Source organism: Brachyhypopomus gauderio, chromosome 11, assembly GCF_052324685.1.
Source record: "Brachyhypopomus gauderio isolate BG-103 chromosome 11, BGAUD_0.2, whole genome shotgun sequence".
NCBI classification, from domain to species: domain Eukaryota; kingdom Metazoa; phylum Chordata; class Actinopteri; order Gymnotiformes; family Hypopomidae; genus Brachyhypopomus; species Brachyhypopomus gauderio.
In genome coordinates, this window is record NC_135221.1 from 329,153 (window position 1) to 346,822 (window position 17,670).

At 43.7% G+C, this 17,670-nt stretch overlaps 3 protein-coding genes across 5 annotated transcripts; 1 reads left to right on the forward strand and 2 right to left on the reverse strand.

The window, feature by feature from the left end:
* Positions 1 to 61: 61 nt before the first annotated feature.
* c1galt1c1 (C1GALT1-specific chaperone 1) lies at positions 62 to 2,522 on the forward strand. Its single transcript, XM_077020957.1, has 2 exons — positions 62 to 278; positions 893 to 2,522. The coding sequence occupies exon 2, from the start codon at positions 907 to 909 to the stop codon at positions 1,864 to 1,866; it is 960 nt and encodes a 319-aa protein (XP_076877072.1). The 5' UTR covers positions 62 to 278; positions 893 to 906; the 3' UTR covers positions 1,867 to 2,522.
* Positions 2,523 to 2,919: 397 nt separating this feature from the next.
* Positions 2,920 to 6,359, reverse strand: mcts1 (MCTS1 re-initiation and release factor). Its single transcript, XM_077020958.1, has 6 exons — positions 6,184 to 6,359; positions 4,561 to 4,713; positions 4,068 to 4,165; positions 3,507 to 3,640; positions 3,298 to 3,365; positions 2,920 to 3,147 (listed from the first exon to the last, which is right to left on the reverse strand). Exons 1-6 carry the CDS (start codon positions 6,192 to 6,194, stop codon positions 3,066 to 3,068), a joined length of 546 nt encoding a protein of 181 aa, XP_076877073.1. The 5' UTR covers positions 6,195 to 6,359; the 3' UTR covers positions 2,920 to 3,065.
* Positions 6,360 to 7,559: 1,200 nt separating this feature from the next.
* On the reverse strand, positions 7,560 to 16,405 carry cul4b (cullin 4B). 3 transcript variants are annotated; one of them, XM_077020962.1, is made up of 20 exons: positions 15,510 to 16,405; positions 14,406 to 14,521; positions 13,297 to 13,400; positions 12,954 to 13,038; positions 12,462 to 12,535; positions 12,173 to 12,335; positions 11,329 to 11,418; positions 11,101 to 11,183; positions 10,927 to 10,994; positions 10,645 to 10,763; positions 10,348 to 10,540; positions 10,099 to 10,203; positions 9,825 to 9,935; positions 9,605 to 9,690; positions 9,409 to 9,501; positions 9,195 to 9,308; positions 8,854 to 8,959; positions 8,485 to 8,657; positions 8,238 to 8,390; positions 7,560 to 8,146 (listed from the first exon to the last, which is right to left on the reverse strand). In XM_077020962.1, the coding sequence occupies exons 1-20, from the start codon at positions 15,928 to 15,930 to the stop codon at positions 8,051 to 8,053; spliced, it is 2,553 nt and encodes an 850-aa protein (XP_076877077.1). In that variant the 5' UTR covers positions 15,931 to 16,405; the 3' UTR covers positions 7,560 to 8,050. The 3 variants fall into 3 exon arrangements, with proteins under 3 accessions (XP_076877077.1, XP_076877076.1, XP_076877074.1); XM_077020961.1 differs by having other exon boundaries at positions 9,409 to 9,516; positions 12,954 to 13,023; positions 15,510 to 16,404; XM_077020959.1 differs by having other exon boundaries at positions 9,409 to 9,516; positions 15,510 to 16,404.
* Positions 16,406 to 17,670: the final 1,265 nt, after the last annotated feature.

A 17,670-nucleotide genomic window follows, 5' to 3' on the forward strand; every position in this document is an offset into this window, starting at 1 on the left:
TAAATATTTTGCCAAATAATGTAATTAAGTTCAAACCCCCTTTGAACTACATATCCCATGATGCTCGGGCAGCTGACGGCTACTTCCGCCCTGGACTCGGATAATCGGACCAACGTCTCCGCTAGAGTCGGACTAGTCCAATATTTACACCTTCATCTCAACTATTAGTGTCGGATAACCAGAGTGGGGGGATAACCCAAGAGCAGAAACGGAAGGAAAACGTTTAAATGCGCGTCTAAACGTATCGCTGGCCGGTTTCGCTCTTTGACAGTGGACAGGTGAGTGGATGTAGTTAGCTGGTTAGCTAAGGTGGGTTGACTAGTGTACACTAGATGAGACTGTAGTCAGATACCTCCATCAGTTATCTACCTCACCAGAACCGTGTCAGATACTGTCAGGACGGTGGGCTGTACGGCTGATTCACCACTCATTACCCTACTCAGTAGTATTTACCCTGAGGTATTTATAGCTATACTGGGGCATTTACAGCTATACTGGGGTATCTACAGCTACGCTGGGGGTATCTACAGCTACGCTGGGGTATCTACAGCTATACTGGGGTATTTACAACTATGCTGGGGGTATTTACAGCTTTACTACAGCAGTTACTTCCTAATGGTGACCAACGTGTCACGTGTCACCAGCTGTCCTGTGTGTGGAGGCTTGTGACAGAGACCAGCACTTTTATATATCGCCTTAACTTGCTGAATTATTAAGTCCAAATTGTATCTGAGCTTGAAAATTTGTACTTGGAGTGAACATGGTAATTGTTGGACGTTACATGTAAACCATAGTCTATAATCTATAGTCCAGGGCAGACCGAGACGCCAGTTGTAGGGCAGTGCTGCCACATGTATCATTTAATTTCTGTGACAACTATTCTGTTTTCTAGCATCATATCACAAAATGCTGTCTGAAGGAAGCTCGTTCCTGAAGGGGATGTTCTTGGGAGGCGTCTTTTGCCTGATATTGTCTCTTCTTGGGACCTTCAGTCCTGGGATTCAGTCTGAGACAGACGAGCACCACCACCACCACCACCATCTCAAACCGCTTAGCAGAGAGGAGCTGCAAAAGCTAACAGTGACACAGATGTCTAAACTCACCCAGCAGGTGCGCGTGTATTGCATCATCATGGTTACTCCCAAGATCCTGGTTCACTGGGCAACAGCTAACGACACTTGGAGCAAACACTGCGATAAGTCGGCCTTCTACACCTCGGAGTCCTCAAAAGCCCTGGAAGCCATAGATCTGATGGAGAAAGACGAGTGGACCAGGCTGCGTAAAGCCATCACACACGCGTATGAGAACGCAGGAGGTCTTCGCTGGTTCTTTGTGGCGCGACCCACCACTTTTGCGATTATCGAGAACCTCAAATACCTGGTACTTGTGAAAGATCCCAGTCAGCCCTTTTATATTGGACATGTGCAGAAATCTGGGGAGTTGGAATACGTGGAGTATGAGAGCGGCATCGTCCTCAGCCACGAGGCCGTGCGGAGACTCGTGGAGGTGTTTAAAGACCAGAGCAGGTGCCCGGAGCGTGGGCATACGCTGTGGACGCTGAGTGAGGAGAAGCAGCTGGCCACGTGTCTGAAATACAGCGGCGTGTTCGCCGAGAACGGAGAGGACGAGAAGGGCAAAGAGCTGTTCAACAAAAAGAGTGTGCACACACTCATCTCCGACAGCGTGAACCAGAACCCCAGTGACGTGGTGGAGGCCTGCTGCTCCGACATGGCCATCACCTTCACCGGCATGTCACCCAGCCAGATACAGGTCATGATGTTTGGGGTTTACAGGCTACGTCCGTATGGACACGACTTCCATGATTCCTTGACATTTTTACCTCCAAAGGACTCAGACAATGACTAACGCCTGTAAGTGAGGCCATCAATGCATCATGTTGTGCACTAATAATTTATACTTTGCTCTATGTGAGCATTGATGTTTGTAATGGGTCCAGTGTGGGACTTTGAGGTCCAGATTAACAGGCTTTATTTAGAAATGTGTCTGTATCAATGTTTTGGGGTTTTTTGTTTTTTTTACTACATCAAACTGGATACAAAATCTGTGGGGTGTATTAATATTTTAATAGCAGAGGATTGGTCTGATCCCAAAATAAAAAATCCAGCTATTAACCCAGATACCTATTAGGATTATATTAATGAAGTGTTGCACACTGACAGGTGTGTGCCACTCAGTTTAACTGTACATCACACCATTCCACAACCATAAAGTCTGAATTCACTGTTACATGAGTACATAATTGGAATTTAAATTATTTTTAATCTTTTAATTTATTTTTGTTGGTGTTTGTGATGTCTGCTTTACCCATTACACACTGAAATTCCATTTTATATGAATGTAGTTGGGAGTAGGGTTACTTCTGAATGCAAGTAAAGATGTTGGATCATTGGGTAACTAGTGCTTTTTGAAAAATTGGATGCAATTGATGATTTGTTTATAATATACAATTTCAATACACACAAATGTGATTTGCCTAATAAAATGGTATCTTGCTAAACCGAGCTAGGTTTAAGTTCTAATGTTTTACATTAAGCATGTGATTCTCATAGGCTCCTAGCCTAAAAAACACTGTAAAATTATTATAGGCATAACAAGGTTTGCAGAACACACCTTCCTAGTTGACAGTGTCAATATTTTATATAAATTACAGTTTGGGATTTGCAGTTCAGAAGTGTTTTGTGAGTTTTGGTTTATCCCTTGCAAAGATGAATTTAAAATTACAAAGCATATTCATACATTTATTAATGAAATAAGCTTATACCCAGAGTATTGAAATCGGAATGTGTGTCTGGGTGTTTCCTTTCTTGACAGTTCAGCTGCTGGAGAAACAAGTTCTGCGTGGCACATTTTGTTAATGCAATGTTACATCCTGGTATGACTTCACAGAAAAGTTACAAATGACATGACTGCAGGTTTTATTTGTGCATCAGTGTGGGGTGGACAGACTTTCAGCATGGTGTGCAGTAGAGTCCAGTGATGTACAGCAGAGAGGCAGACTGGTGATGGCAGTTCACAACGCCCATCACACCCACGCCTCTGCATTATTACTTATACGTCTTCATGTGCCAGAGCCCGTCGTTGAGATAATGAATGTTCTCGATCCCGATCCCCTTGTTGACCTTTTCTCTGTTCGGGACAGAGTTCAGGACAGTTCAGGACAGTGGGGTAAAACTGAGCCAATTATAAATATCAACAATAAAGTCACTGACAATCAATAATACATATGTGTTCTCTCTCCCGTCAGAAGTGTCGGTGTTAATGGGTAACGGTACTCACATGTTTTCTGCAGTCATCTTCATGACTCCCACAGAGAGAGCGTGCTGTTTACCTTCAGCCATTATGGCCTGACAGCCAGTCAAGGACAAAATTCACTTCTGCTTTAAACCAGAGTATTCATCTCTCATATACTCACTATAATACCCCATACCAAATAATACATTATACCAAATTACAAATATACCCACATACAGTCACTCAGAGGATACAACTACTGTGTCTACACCAGCAGGGTAGAGTTTTGCTCCTGGTGACGTCAGTCCTGGGCACATAATATTGGCTCCACTAAGAACAAACTTGATCGCTCCTTTATCAACTTGTTGGTGTGGAAGAATGAATGGATCTGTGAAACACGAGGTATTCATCAAGCATTCATCAGCTCACAAATAAACGTTCTCCATTGCAAGTTTTAATGAATGTATCAGAAATCTTGGATACTGGCGTCTTGGAACAGACAGCTGTTGCTGAAAAGGTCCTGTTCAGTATAGCTGTACTTAAAGGTTCTGCACTTCACTAACCAAAATGTTATAGTTTAATGTGTCTTTATTTTTGCACCAAAGCACAGCTATAAGGTTCATTTCATGTAATTATTTCATTCACCTAAACCTAAAATGTACTATAATAATGGCACCTTGGTCTGGGAACATTTTAAAATGGCAATAATCCTCAGTCTTCTATTGCAAATCCAGTAATAAGCGTAAAGATCTATCCATTCATTTTAGCTGTGCTGTAGATAGAACTTCTGCCTTTAGGTGGTTGTCAGTACTCACATTTATGTAGGAGTCTGAGGGTGGGGTAGAAGGTGCCTTCTCTCTGCTTGAAGAACAGCAGCTCCCCATTTACCGTCAGAATTTCAATATGTTCATGACTGCAACAGCAAAGAAACATCAACCTGTAGAGTCCAACTAGGAACGCAGGGCCCCGTTCACACACGCAGAAATAGTGTTGAGATCGTCTTCAATGAGAGGGTTCAGTGTAATACTCTACAGTGCTATTGGGGAATCTGGTGCAGGTTAAGTAGTATTACACGTGCAGTCCAGAGAGGTACTGCAGTGTGCTGTGGTTAAAGATGCAAACACAGAAAAAGTTGCAGAGTAATACACAAGGTTTCTAGAAAAAGGAACCCTGATTCTGATAGAGGTCTCAACAGTGTTGATAAAGACTCTCTGTCCCAACCACCCGTTTATCTGTACATCATGTGTGCTACACCAACGTGTATGCGTTTCCCTGTATCCAGATATTACTGTGTTTTGTAATTTATACCATCTCACGATTTTCACAGGATCCTTCTTGGGCATGATTTGATTGAGCCATGGATCAATGTCTGGAAACTGCTCTAATAGTTGATTTTTAATGCCTTTGATTACGGACGTCTTCAGCTGAATGCAGTTTGAAACATTTTCCTTTTCATCAAATCTGTAACAGCAAAAACAACAGGAAGTCAGAAAATAATCAATTTATATTCGGATATATTTACTTCAGCTAGTCTTGAAACTAAATGTGTAGTTTTGAAGTTACGTTTGTTGTTGAACACAAAGCTTTAACTGCAAAACAACATCCAACAATTATAAAGAGAAGACGTCGAACTGACCATTACCAGTTCAATATCCTACCATGTTGGTACAAATGTAAAACAAGTCAACACACGTCTGGCTTTACAACTTGCAGAATTAAAGTTCTTAAGTAGTCATAACTCATTAACTCAACGTGCAAAACAAATATAATCTCTTCAGCAAGGTCATCGACCTGGACCATAGTGAACCAGAATAACGACGTGGAAGATGATGGTAGACCCTAAAACAGGGGTGGCCAACCCGTCATAGACCAAGAGCCACTTTTCTTACTGTGTTACGGCAAAGAGCCACATCGTACATGGGCGAGTGTAATCTGTTGAGCGGGGGGGGGGGGGGGGGGGGGAGTGTATATTATTAGCTGTGAAGACAGTCAAATGCGTGTTTTCCACTACGCCGGTTTTAAAAGTATTAGCGGCTCGCTAGGCTTGTAAACTAACCGCGCACCACAAAAATGTAGCAGTGTGTCGCCCCGTTTGTGCAGGTGAGCCCGCGGACCGGCTGGGGAGCCGCATGAAACCAGGCAAAGAGCCGCATGCGGCTCGCGAGCCGCGGGTTGGCCACCCCTGCCCTAAAAACTAAAGCTAATCCAGCTAGTTAAGGACAGTTAGAGGCAGTTAAAGAGAATCAAAGACATTTAAAGACAGAGAGAGTCAAAGACAGTCAGAGAGAGTCAGAGACAGTCAAAGACAGTCAGAGAGAGTCAAAGACAGTCAGAGAGAGTCAAAGACAGTCAGAGAGAGTCAAAGACAGTCAGAGAGAGTCAAAGACAGTCAGAGAGAGTCAAAGACAGTCAGAGAGAGTCAGAGAGAGTCAGAGAGAGTCAAAGACAGTCAGAGAGAGTCAAAGACAGTCAGAGAGAGTCAAAGACAGTCAGAGAGAGTCAAAGACAGTCAGAGAGAGTCAAAGACAGTCAGAGAGAGTCAAAGACAGTCAGAGAGAGTCAAAGACAGTCAGAGAGAGTCAAAGACAGTTAAAGACAGTTAGAGAGAGTCGAAGACAGTTAAAGACAGTTAGAGAGAGTCAAAGACAGTTAAAGACAGTTAGAGAGAGTCAAAGACAGTCCCAGTGGCCCTGGTTGGTAACCAGTGAACTAGCTCTGGTCCCAGTTAGTGGCCAACTAGCGTGCTAGCTGAATACTGTTAGATAAAATGACATTTTCGGAATAACTCAACACTCTCCACGCCATCGGCACAGACGTTGAACCCAAACACTTCACACACTCACACACACACACACAATAATCCAGACACCCGACCATTACGGGCACGGCCGCTGTTATCCACCATAGCCAACAGACCCGACCCAGACTTACTTTTTAAACATGCTTGCTGCCCGTGTTTCTATCTGCGTGTTTCGTCGTAAGTTCGAGGTGTTTAGTTCTAATGTAATGAAGAGAAACACAATTCAGCGGCCACGCCGTGATCCTGCGGAGCGCTTCAACAGCGTATGACGGGTTTGCGACAGTGTTCAGCGCTTTACGGCATACAGGAAACCACAGCAACGCGCCCTGCCCAGTGTCGCCTTCCTGTGACGTGTGAACGCTGCGACACTGGCGCACGCCCGCAGGAGTGGGCAGACATGAAGTTCACAACACAAACGCTGCACGTCCAGTCTACTGTCTCCAACTGTGGACGCTTCTAGAAGTGTCACTAATGGACTGGGTGGTTTAAAGCTCGGCGATATTAAACCCATAATATACAAATGAAAGGTGTACATACATAGACAATTGGCTGAACGCAGTTAGTATGTTATATTTCTTCTCCAAAGCACAACTGATCCTGCAGACTAGTAACACAAATTATGAGACTTCTGTTCTGAGTTTTCTTCCTATAAATGTTCTCCAAATTTAACATTTGCATATGTTAAATGATAGAGGACTTTGCTGATGGTATTAAGTCTTAATTCCTCTAGAGGTGTACAATTTCATGTAAAACAAGGCAGAAAAAGAAAACTGAAATGGCAAAAGAAAGTAATCATGGAAACATAGTTGTTTAATTTGAACAAATAAAACAAACAAACTCTTTCAGACACTGGACAACTGTTCATTTAAGTATGATTTATCCAAACACTTGTCACACAACTCTTATTAATCCAATGGTGCCATGGAGGAGGATCTCAGTGTGATATGTGCCTTGCTCAGAAGGTCCGGGATATACAAACTTGGAGACACTAAAATACTGTGCTTCTTAAAGATACTACTGGACCTCCAGAGAAAAGGGTCCATGTGTATTGACTTCAATGCAGTTCACTGCATTAAACCTAATGGGCCAGTTTTACAGACACAGGTCACTTAACAATGTTTTCAACAGAGAAATTACAAATAGCGCCATCCTGGCCAACCTTTGGCTTAGTCTGTGGCCATAAGACCAGCCTTAGTAACACACACACACACACACACACACACACACACAACAAACAAAAACATGAAATGAAAAAGTAGATGCTATGACATACAGGTTAGTGTTTAGCAGCACACATTTATCCCACCACAAAAAAGGGCATTTTTTAAATCTTTTGGCACAATTTTAATTTTTCCAATTTTGGCTTCAGTTGTTCAATGTTTCAGAATAAACCTTTCATTTCAAAATAACCTTTGACCACAACTGTGCTCCTGTGTGTATGTCACATTAAAATGAGTCAAGTGAAATCTTATTTTCAAATGTTATGCACTCATGTCTAATACAACACTGACTGAACAAATGTCTCCTTTTATTAGTAATCTTTTTCCATATTTCCCCACAAGTGATAAGTACATGTTGCACAGGATACACAGTGAATTAAAAGAAAATGTGACTTAAAAATAAACAGAGAAGGATGCAATAAACAAATGTATTTAGACCCAATTCTGAAAATAAATACAGGTTGCATTTCAGTACATAAAGGAAAGTGTGTCTGGGATTGTCCAATTTTAAATGACTTGGTCTGAAACTGAACAATGTATGTGTTTGTTTAATGGACATGCGGTCCAGTGAAAAACAGCCCTGACCAGCCCTGGTGGTGGAGTGAGCACTCAGTAGCCGGGCGCTGGTTCATGAGGCTAATGTGAACATCAACTGGAGAAAAGGATTTTATCCCTCATGTTCACTGAGAACAGCCTCCATCTTTCTTGTTATTCTCCACTTTCCTTCCAAATGTCTTTCTGTCTTTCTATCTTTCTCTCTCTCTCTCTCTCCCTCTCTTTAAGCCACATAGTTGTACTGATTGGGATTCTCTTTATCCCGTTCCATGTAGTCCCTGTCAATAAGTGACTCTATCCTCTTCTTTAAATCAGCAGGCTGTAAGGGAGAACAGAACCAGAATGAGACCCGCGTATTCACACTGGTGATCTACCCACATCACCTACACATTCATGGAGTCTGGCCTCACCTTCACCGGGAACTTGAGCTGGTTGTACACCTCAGACACCAGAAGGTTATGACTCAAAGTCTTCCTCATCTTCATAATCCGGACAATGGCAGCATCGATCTGGTACTGCCGGTCCTGGAAGACCCGCTCTGTAGTGCTAGCCTGTTCTTCCACCTGCAACACAGCATCAAGCATAAAACCAAAAGCCTGTTGAGTTCAGGCATCCTGCCAATGGAATGAAAAGCTGGGACAGAACAAGACTGCGTACGGTCTCCTTCATCTGGATCTGGTTGATCTTAATCCTGAAGAGCTTGTGTCTGAAATCATCATTGCAGGAAAACTTGTCGCCATCTTCCACGTCTTTGCTTTTGGGGGTTTTGGTGAGAACGCGTGCCTTTCCACAGGCCAGGGACTGTAAGGTCCGTCGGAGTTCACCGTCCTCTGCACAACACAGCACACAACACAGCAGTCACTCACCACTGCCATCATAAACCCAAGACTAACACAATTAATAGGTCTGGAACACAGCAATGTGAACATGTGTATATACCACAGGGCCATACATTTACGAAAAGTGATTTGAGATTTAATTCCAATATAAGCATGTAGTGGGTGAAATGACAGAACAACATGGTACCGATTCCTGTAGCTAGTTTGATCTCTTCCAAGGAAAATTCTTCTCCTTCGTTAAACATTAACAAAACCAGCGTCTGAAACAGCGACACCTGCAGTTCCTTCCTTCCCTTTGAAGAGTCAAAGACAAAAACACAAACGTTGCTGCCTCTGATCAACCCTGTGCTGCCTCAAAGCCTCCGCACCAGAGCACACGATATTTCTGCATTATACATCTACCAGCGCATGTCAATTACTGTTCAATGACACATTCATTAAGGAACCATTTTCCAAATCCCTTTTAAACTACTTCCTAATCTGGGATCTAGAATTTGTCTTGAAAACGTAATTGTTGAACTGACACACCTCCTTGAATTCAGCTTTCAATACACAATGTCCTAAAGTCGACTGCCACTGTAACTTCCTCCCGCTGTGCTTGCCCAGGTAAAACGTCTTGAAGATCTCCTGCAATCTCACCATCTGAACGGACACAACAACACAACCAACACAAACTGTGTCTTCATCCATACGGGTGAGATATTAAAAACCTCAGAGAACTTTTCATCTTTGGCAAACAAACCTCTGGAGGCAGGTGCACTTCCATAGGGACGTACGTTGGCCAGTAACCCATGGTGAGAATGTTCACGGTCAGGTCGATGTTCCCCGGGATGTTCTGACATTGCATGTACTAGAGGGATTAGCAGAGAAACAAAACATTTGGATGCTCAACAAGTCATGACCCATTGGCCTTGACCAAACGGCAGCCACAACGATACCTGCTTGAACTGCACCATGACGTCTTTGGAGAGCTCCATGTCCTTAAACATTCCCTCCAGTTTACTGGTGAAGGCAGCACCACATTCTAGGAGAACAATGACATCAATGTTCACACTGAAATGTGCTGAAACAGTCAGGATCGTACTGAAATGGCTTTGTTCTGAAACGTTAAGGTCCTGTGTGTGTGCGCACGTGTGTTGTGAAGAAAACTGCACTAACCATGCTTCAGTTTAGACAACATTGACTTCTCAGCGTCCACTGAAGCACTTTTTCCAACCAGCAACCTCTTCGCTAGGTCTTTCTTATAGAAGGCCTCAAACACATCTTTACCTACGCAACACAGAATTACACCAGACGGGTCACAGAAGAGCAGAATTACCCCACGCCCATTATACCCCACGCCCCTTATACCCCACGCCCCTTATACCCCACGCCCCTTATACGGAGTGAATCCAGCCCCAGGACAGAGGTGGGAGGGTAATCAGTGCTTTACCATAAATGAACCTAAATATGATCATGATCTTATCCAGCATCTTCTCCAGTTCTTCATCTGTAGCTTCCTTATTTCCCGCTCTCAGCTTGGAATCCACGTACTTCGCTTTACGGGGGAGAACAAACCACATTTGTAATGGCACTGGCTGTAGCAGCACTCTCAAAACACAGAAAACCCTTTCAGACCAAGCAGCACAAGTCTCATGTTTGCTATGCGTGTTGTTTTGTAAGACAGCGTGATGTCACCAACCTATTAACTCAGCAGGTTTGTTCGGACGTTTGTTGATGAACGTCTCAAAAGCTTCCTTCATGGCATTTACGAATTTTTCATTTTTTAAGAAGCACACATCAATGATGGAATCCACTTTGTCTTTAAAGTCCAGCAGTTCCTGCACCATCGTCTTGTCCTTCTCAGGATTGATAACTATCGTACTTCCAAAGGCCTGTATTACAAAATCATCATCATCACAAGCTAAAGCACTGACTCCTGCTGAATTATTGTTTCAGAGGTCAAGGGGTTGCCTTGGAGACTGCGTGTGCAGCCTACCTTAATGTACTCGACCCAGTGCTGCAGAAGCACCTGTACGCCCCCTCGAACGCGGCTGAACAGCTGATAGAGCAGAGACAAGTCCTGAATACGGTTCTCATCCAGGAGATTATTCAGACCTTTGAGAGAACAACACGTTTTAGTCAATTAAACTACATCAGGGTGAACTACATCCTCGCCCCAAACAGGAGTGACGGCATGAGGGACACACAAAACAGCAGCCATGCTGCACGGATGAAGGAGAAACACGTTTGATTGTGTGTGTTTTGGTTAAGCCGGCACCTTTCTGGAGCGCTGTGGTCAGATGTTCTCCCAGTAGCTGCTTCTCCACGGTGGCAATGAGGGGTTTTCTAAGACAGATCCCACAGAGTCACTCACACCGCTACTCTACTACGTTTAAGACAAAGGCCATCCGGCGTGATCTCTGAACACCGAGCACGGCTTCAGCACACTTACTGCGTGCTCTGGTCCAAATACGTGATGACCCGGTCTGCTTCCTCCTCCAAGCGTTTATTGACATGATGGAGATATTCAGGCACCTGTGGAGAACGTCCGTATCATGAGGAACCGTGCTGAAGTGTGGTGTGTACGGCTGAAGGGACGCTCCAGATTTGCCGTGTCGGTGATATCAGAGGAACGCATACACACTCTGGAGCAGGCGAACCTTCCCAACATGCACTTCACCTCTCTCTCCTGCATCAGCCGCTGGCCCTCCGCAGCATACAGTCGGTTGGTCTCTTCCAGAAAACGCTGCTCAAACGAATCTTGATAAATCTGTGAACAGACACAAGACGTGCCATCAGTGGCCACAAGTCAGAGCAGAATTGTCAGGATCGTGTGTGCTTATGAACCATAACCCTTTGTTCTTAAGGAAGGATAAAGATTTTAAATAAAGGATTCAGTGACAATATAAGGAATAAAAATACTTGGTAGTTGACAGTAACTGACATTTGGTTTTAGAAATAAAAACAGATACTTTCTGATGTGATGATGCATACATGACAACATACCATACAAATCTGACACACACAACAAATATGGAGACACACAACAAATATGGAGACGGTCTCACACCAAATTCTTAAAGATTTTCAACATAGGTTTTCAATTAACAGTGAAATTTAATGACCTGTAAGACTCACTATGAGACTAGAAACTGGCCCAAAACCCACTGTAACAAATATGAAGAAACCTAACAGACAGACACGCACACAGACAGACACGCACACGCAGACAGACAGACACGCACACGCAGACAGACAGGCCAACACGCACACGCAGACAGACAGACATGCAAACACACACGTATTCAGACAGACACGCATGTTCAGACAGACAGACATGCGGACTCACAGACAGACTCACAGTCAGACATATACACAGATACACACATACAGTCCTACACGGGCACACAGACAGACAGTCCAACACGCACACACAGCCAGACAGTCCTACATGCGCACACACAGACAGCCAGACAGCCCTACACGCACACAGCCAGACTCGCAGACACATCACCTGGTCGTACCTGTAAATCAGACAGCATGCCCAGCAGACTCCTGAGGAGGCTACGGTCTATGGCTTCACCGCTCCGCTCACGCTCGATGAGCAGCAGGACACCGTCAATCGTCTTGCTCTGCACTTTCAAATCACTGATGATGTAGAAACGAAACAACTCTAGTCCCATGTCCCTAGAGGATTCAAAAGGGACATTTCACATATCAGAAAATTAACTCGAGCGTTAGCAGAGAAGCCAAGAGTGTCTCTCTCCGTGGAGACATTAATGAAGATAGGTTCCACTAGGAGGGGATACATACCAGATTGATGGCAGCATTGAATTTTGTAAAACATATGTGCGATCCAAAAACAAAAATATACTCCTAATCATGATCTGGTAAAATAAAACAAACAAAAGACACGGTTTTGAGCTCACGTTTAAACACTAGCCACTGACGTCTGTATAGACCAACATACAGAAATACCAAAACTCTGACAACAAGAATCCAAACACGCACAAAAAAATAAATAAAATACAAAAATGCAGTGTACAACATGATTAACATCATTAACAGCAAAATCTAAAACTTTACTCAACAATGCAATTAATCAAATTGCAATTTGATGTCAGTACAGACATAACACTGGCAATATTGCCTGCATGTGACGTTATAAGAGGCCACACAGTAGCAACAGCAGGTCTCTTCTCATTACACCACAACATGACGGAGATCACAGGTCTAGTTTCCGAGTTAAGATTCCCCTTAAACACGAGAGGCGGAAAACTTGAATAAATAAACTGGTTCTCTCACCATTTGTCTGCAGTGATCTTGCCAACATTTGTCTATTTTCTTCAAGAAAAGCACGCTGTCTAGGGACTCCGTGGAAGCAAGAAAGGTCATGAAAGGTCAAGAAAAGTCACGGTGGGGAAAGGGGGGGGGGGGGGTGCAATATTTCCAATAACTGTAAATACATGTGTACAATATTTCCCCACAACAATTTACATTTGAGATCTACAGCACATGATTCACACTGATTAGACTTCAGTAAACTGTGGGTTACTGAAGTTACTGGGTTTAGGCTACTGTGGGTTTTTCTCAGTGAACACAACAGATCCTCCAATACTGACAGCACTCGTCATGCTGAGAAGGATATTCTCGGAACTGGGTGATTTGTGCCTTGATGTGGTCTTCACAAACAGCTCTCAGCTGTTTATACAGCTTGGCAGATATTTTATGAGAACACAGATTCTCAACAGCCTAAAAATGCAAAAAAATATATGATTTAGTGACAACAGCCTAAACTCAAACATCCCATTAATAGAAATACTGACAATCCTGAAAGAAAATTTGCAGAGTGCACTTGTCTCTAGTCTGTGCTGTGGTATCACGCTTTGAATTGAGAAGGCATTTCCTCCACCTAAACTTCTTTCTGTACGCCATCCAGAGCTCCTCTAGGTGAGCTGTGCCTACCCGACAGAGCTCCTCTAGGTGAGCTGTTCCTACCCGACGGAGCTCCTCTAGGTGAGCTGTTCCTACCCGACAGAGCTCCTCTAGGTGAGCTGTTCCTACCCGACAGAGCTCCTCTAGGTGAGCTGTTCCTACCCGACAGAGCTCCTCTAGGTGAGCTGTTCCTACCCGACAGAGCTCCTCTAGGTGAGCTGTTCCTACCCGACAGAGCTCCTCTAGGTGAGCTGTTCCTACCCGACAGAGCTCCTCTAGGTGAGCTGTTCCTACCCGACAGAGCTCCTCTAGGTGAGCTGTTCCTACCCGACAGAGCTCCTCTAGGTGAGCTGTTCCTACCCGACAGAGCTCCTCTAGGTGAGCTGTTCCTACCCGACAGAGCTCCTCTAGGTGAGCTGTTCCTACCCGACAGAGCTCCTCTAGGTGAGCTGTTCCTACCCGACAGAGCTCCTCTAGGTGAGCTGTTCCTACCCGACAGAGCTCCTCTAGGTGAGCTGTTCCTACCCGACAGAGCTCCTCTAGGTGAGCTGTTCCTACCCGACAGAGCTCCTCTAGGTGAGCTGTTCCTACCCGACAGAGCTCCTCTAGGTGAGCTGTTCCTACCCGACAGAGCTCCTCTAGGTGAGCTGTTCCTACCTGACAGAGCTCCTCTAGGTGAGCTGTTCCTACCTGACAGAGCTCTTCTAGGTGAGCTGTTCCTACCTGATAGAGCTCTTCTAGGTGAGCTGTTCCTACCTGACAGAGCTCTTCTAGGTGAGCTGTTCCTACCTGACAGAGCTCTTCTAGGTGAGCTGTTCCTACCTGATAGAGCTCTTCCAGGTTGTACTTTATTGAAGTGCTGTTCTGTATGGCCTCCACTGCTTCTTTCAACTTTTGCCACGTCTCAAGTGTGTAATTTTCTGGCAATTTTGGTTTTTCTGTGAAAAGTGATACAAGATGTGCAATGCAGCATAAATAATATTGACATCTGAACTCTGAACATTAATTCTATATATTATAATGTGCATTTCATTGTAAAGCATGTTTTTGTTTTTATATAAACATACAAACCCTCCAGAAATTGTTTAACCCCCCCCCCCCCACCTTAGACACTCCAACTCTGTACTTATTCATACTATTCACAATCCCCCCCCCCCCCCCCCCACCCTGACAGGAAAAGCACCAATGTACTAATACCCGAGTCAACCACTAGCAATCAAAATAAATGCCATGAAAGTGACTTTTCCCCCTAAACATCAGCTGCATTTGTGCATTTTGTTTTATGTTTACTTTAGTTTATTTAGTGTGTGCACGTTAGAGGGAACTATAACTGCAACAGTGTATAAAACAAGAAATAAAGAAACAAAGGGAAACTTGTTACCTTTAAAAGGTAAAGTGAACTCCAGTCTTGATACCCACAATCCACTATGTTACTCTAAAGGGAAAACTTATATATTCTATTTATATGTTAGTGCTATAATGCATTAATGAAAGTGGGCTCAACCTACTGAGTTGCAAAATTAATGCCCAAGCAAGCATATGCAACAATTATTCTATATGATACTGTCATACAGTATTTGTCATTTACCTAATAAAACGTGGACACTGCACACACTAGTATAGTTCATAGGATTCAAATGACTTTGTACTCTACACATCAATCATTTTATTATGAGTAACATCCATTTAAAATATAACTGTACGAACTGCGTTACCTACTGGTTAAAAGTAGGTGTGTCTGGTTCTGCAGGTGTATAACGTGCACTGCAAGAATTCTGACTCGTGTAAGCAGCACGAACTTGACCTTAAATCACAAAACACCTGCGTGTGTGTTTATCACCGTGATGATCTTCAGGGAGCATCTCCACTCATGTGCAGATTAAGTGAGTAGTGAGTAGAGCAGATGTTTCTCCAGCCCAAACTCACCTTTAAAGTTCTTGATGACAAGTTTCTTGGCAGCTCCGGGTTTGCTGCTGGCGAAGGTGGCAGAGCCGGCGGGTTTGGTCAGTCCGTTGGCGTGATGTCCCCCCCCGGACAAGAAGACACTCTTGGCCTTGGAGCAGGACGCTGCTGGAGGCTCCTCGGCCATCTTCACATCCAGACCGATGAACTCCACCGGGTCTTCAAACCTCAGCCTCTTCTGGATGTGCTGTGAGCTGGAGGAGCAGGTGGTGGAGGAGGAGTTGCACACGGCTTTAGGAGACGAGGACAGGGAGTCGGTGTCTTCCCTCTCAGTGGTGATTCTCCTCTTCTTGGAGGTGGTGAAGCTGCTGTCGGTGCTCACATCAGAAGATCTGGCCTCCTGTGGCCGTGGGGCGCTAGGGGAAGGTAGACCTGTTGGAAACATCAATAAACAAATACTGAATCAGATGATCCACGAGTGCTGCGCGCCTGGCGGTGCCGTCGGTGTGTGTGTCCCGTGTGATGGGTCTCCAGAAGTATTGGGACAGCTCCGAGGCCGTGTGCGTGGTCTCCAGAAGTATTGGGACAGTTCCGTGGCCGTGTGCGTGGTCTCCAGAAGTATTGGGACAGTTCCGAGCGTGTTTATGGAGACACAGACACCAGACCGGACCCGCTCGGACCCGCTCGCTCCTCTCACTGCTGACAGAGGAAAGATGGTTGATTACTGCTTCCTCCCGGACACCGCCGCTCCTCAACTCGATTAAAATTCAGCCGCTTGTTCCAAAAAGGCGACTTGTGCACTTTGTGTGAGGTTTTCACTCCGTTTTGAGAGGTGTGTTGCCGCGTAAGCGCCGCGATATGGACGCGGACGAACAGTTGTGGTAAAGTTTGCGGGGGGACACGGTGACCTACCGGAAGTACTTCACACTGGTGTGGTTAGCCTGTTAGCTTAGCCACTGAAATATCAGCATGGTTCCTTCTGATCAAGGCCCTGGAGTGGCATTATCACCAGGGGGCGCACTAAACTTTTATAAAAGGGATTTAAAAATCGCATTAAAAATGATGTGAACTAAATATAAAATTAAAAAAACGAAGCTTACTCAATTAATGTTTAACTATTTTAAAATAAAAATATTAACTGATGCCTAATACAAAGTTAAGGGAGTATTTTGTGGTATTCAGTGGTCTCCATCTTCAGCGATCTGTTACTTCATTCAGAACATATGTCCCTTCATCTTTGAATATCATGTATGAGGCAACACTCATTCATTTATAGCTTGTTCCCTGTTTATTTTGCACTTTCCCTACCCCCCACATCCAGTCTGACTGTCTCCACTGTACCTTCTTACCAGATAAGAACACCAATCATACATCTGTTTGATTATTCTTACCAGTTGTCTAAATACACATCTTCTTCGGTCTGTATTTGACTAGAACTCCTCTGAGGTTCTCTGAGGGCTGTTTGTGAACTCTGATGGCTATGATCTACGCCTAGAGACGATTTCAAAGCCTAACAGAAATAATTTGCATTTGATTTTAAACTATTGTACAAGGAACAAACAAAACATTATTGTAATCTACCTACAGAAATTAGCATAGATAACATATTGCTCATTATGTTTATTACATTCAATCAAATTGACAATCATTGAATTGATAATTGTTGTAAATTGAAAGAATACTGTTTAAAATCGCTTTGGAACTTTGCATCATACTGTCTGGAGGTTCTATGATTATTAAGTTTATCTGGAAATTAAATTGCTACTTTTGATAAATATATACAATGCTTTGAAATTGAGGTCTATTTCCTCTTTTCATTCTCTGGAAGTTCAAATAATACATTCCAGTTATTTTCATAAAATGTTTATTTAGTTTCCTTTACAATTTATAACTCTTTCTCTAACTGAATATAACTAGATTTAAGCATGTGGACATTTCATTTTATAAACATGACAATATATCTACTGTAATTGCAGGAACCTTAAATGCATACAGAGGAAAGTTAGATATTTCAAATAGTTGCACCATGAAATTTGTCTTTGTTATTGTTGGGGGGGGGGGGGGTCTCAAATTTAATTTGGCAGTTATATGATGGGATGAGGGATTTCACAAACATCAACCAAATGAGAAAAGATGTCAAGACTCCAGCAGAGTGGACACTGTACCATACTGTAGTGATAAAGAA

Excerpts from the sequence above, each read along its gene's own strand:
- cul4b (XM_077020959.1), bottom strand. The coding sequence starts at position 15,930 with ATGTTTCCAACAGGTCTACCTTCCCCTAGCGCCCCACGGCCACAGGAG. Across the intron at positions 9,936-10,098 it reads CATATTTAGGTTCATTTATG|GTAAAGATGTGTTTGAGGCC; the intron begins GTAAAGCACTGA and ends TGTGTTGCGTAG. Across the intron at positions 9,691-9,824 it reads GTTGTCTAAACTGAAGCATG|AATGTGGTGCTGCCTTCACC; the intron begins GTTAGTGCAGTT and ends TTGTTCTCCTAG.
- c1galt1c1 (XM_077020957.1), top strand. The coding sequence starts at position 907 with ATGCTGTCTGAAGGAAGCTCGTTCCTGAAGGGGATGTTCTTGGGAGGC.
- mcts1 (XM_077020958.1), bottom strand. Across the intron at positions 3,641-4,067 it reads CCTCAGACTCCTACATAAAT|ATCCATTCATTCTTCCACAC; the intron begins GTGAGTACTGAC and ends CGTGTTTCACAG. Across the intron at positions 3,148-3,297 it reads AAGATGACTGCAGAAAACAT|AGAAAAGGTCAACAAGGGGA; the intron begins GTGAGTACCGTT and ends TGTCCCGAACAG.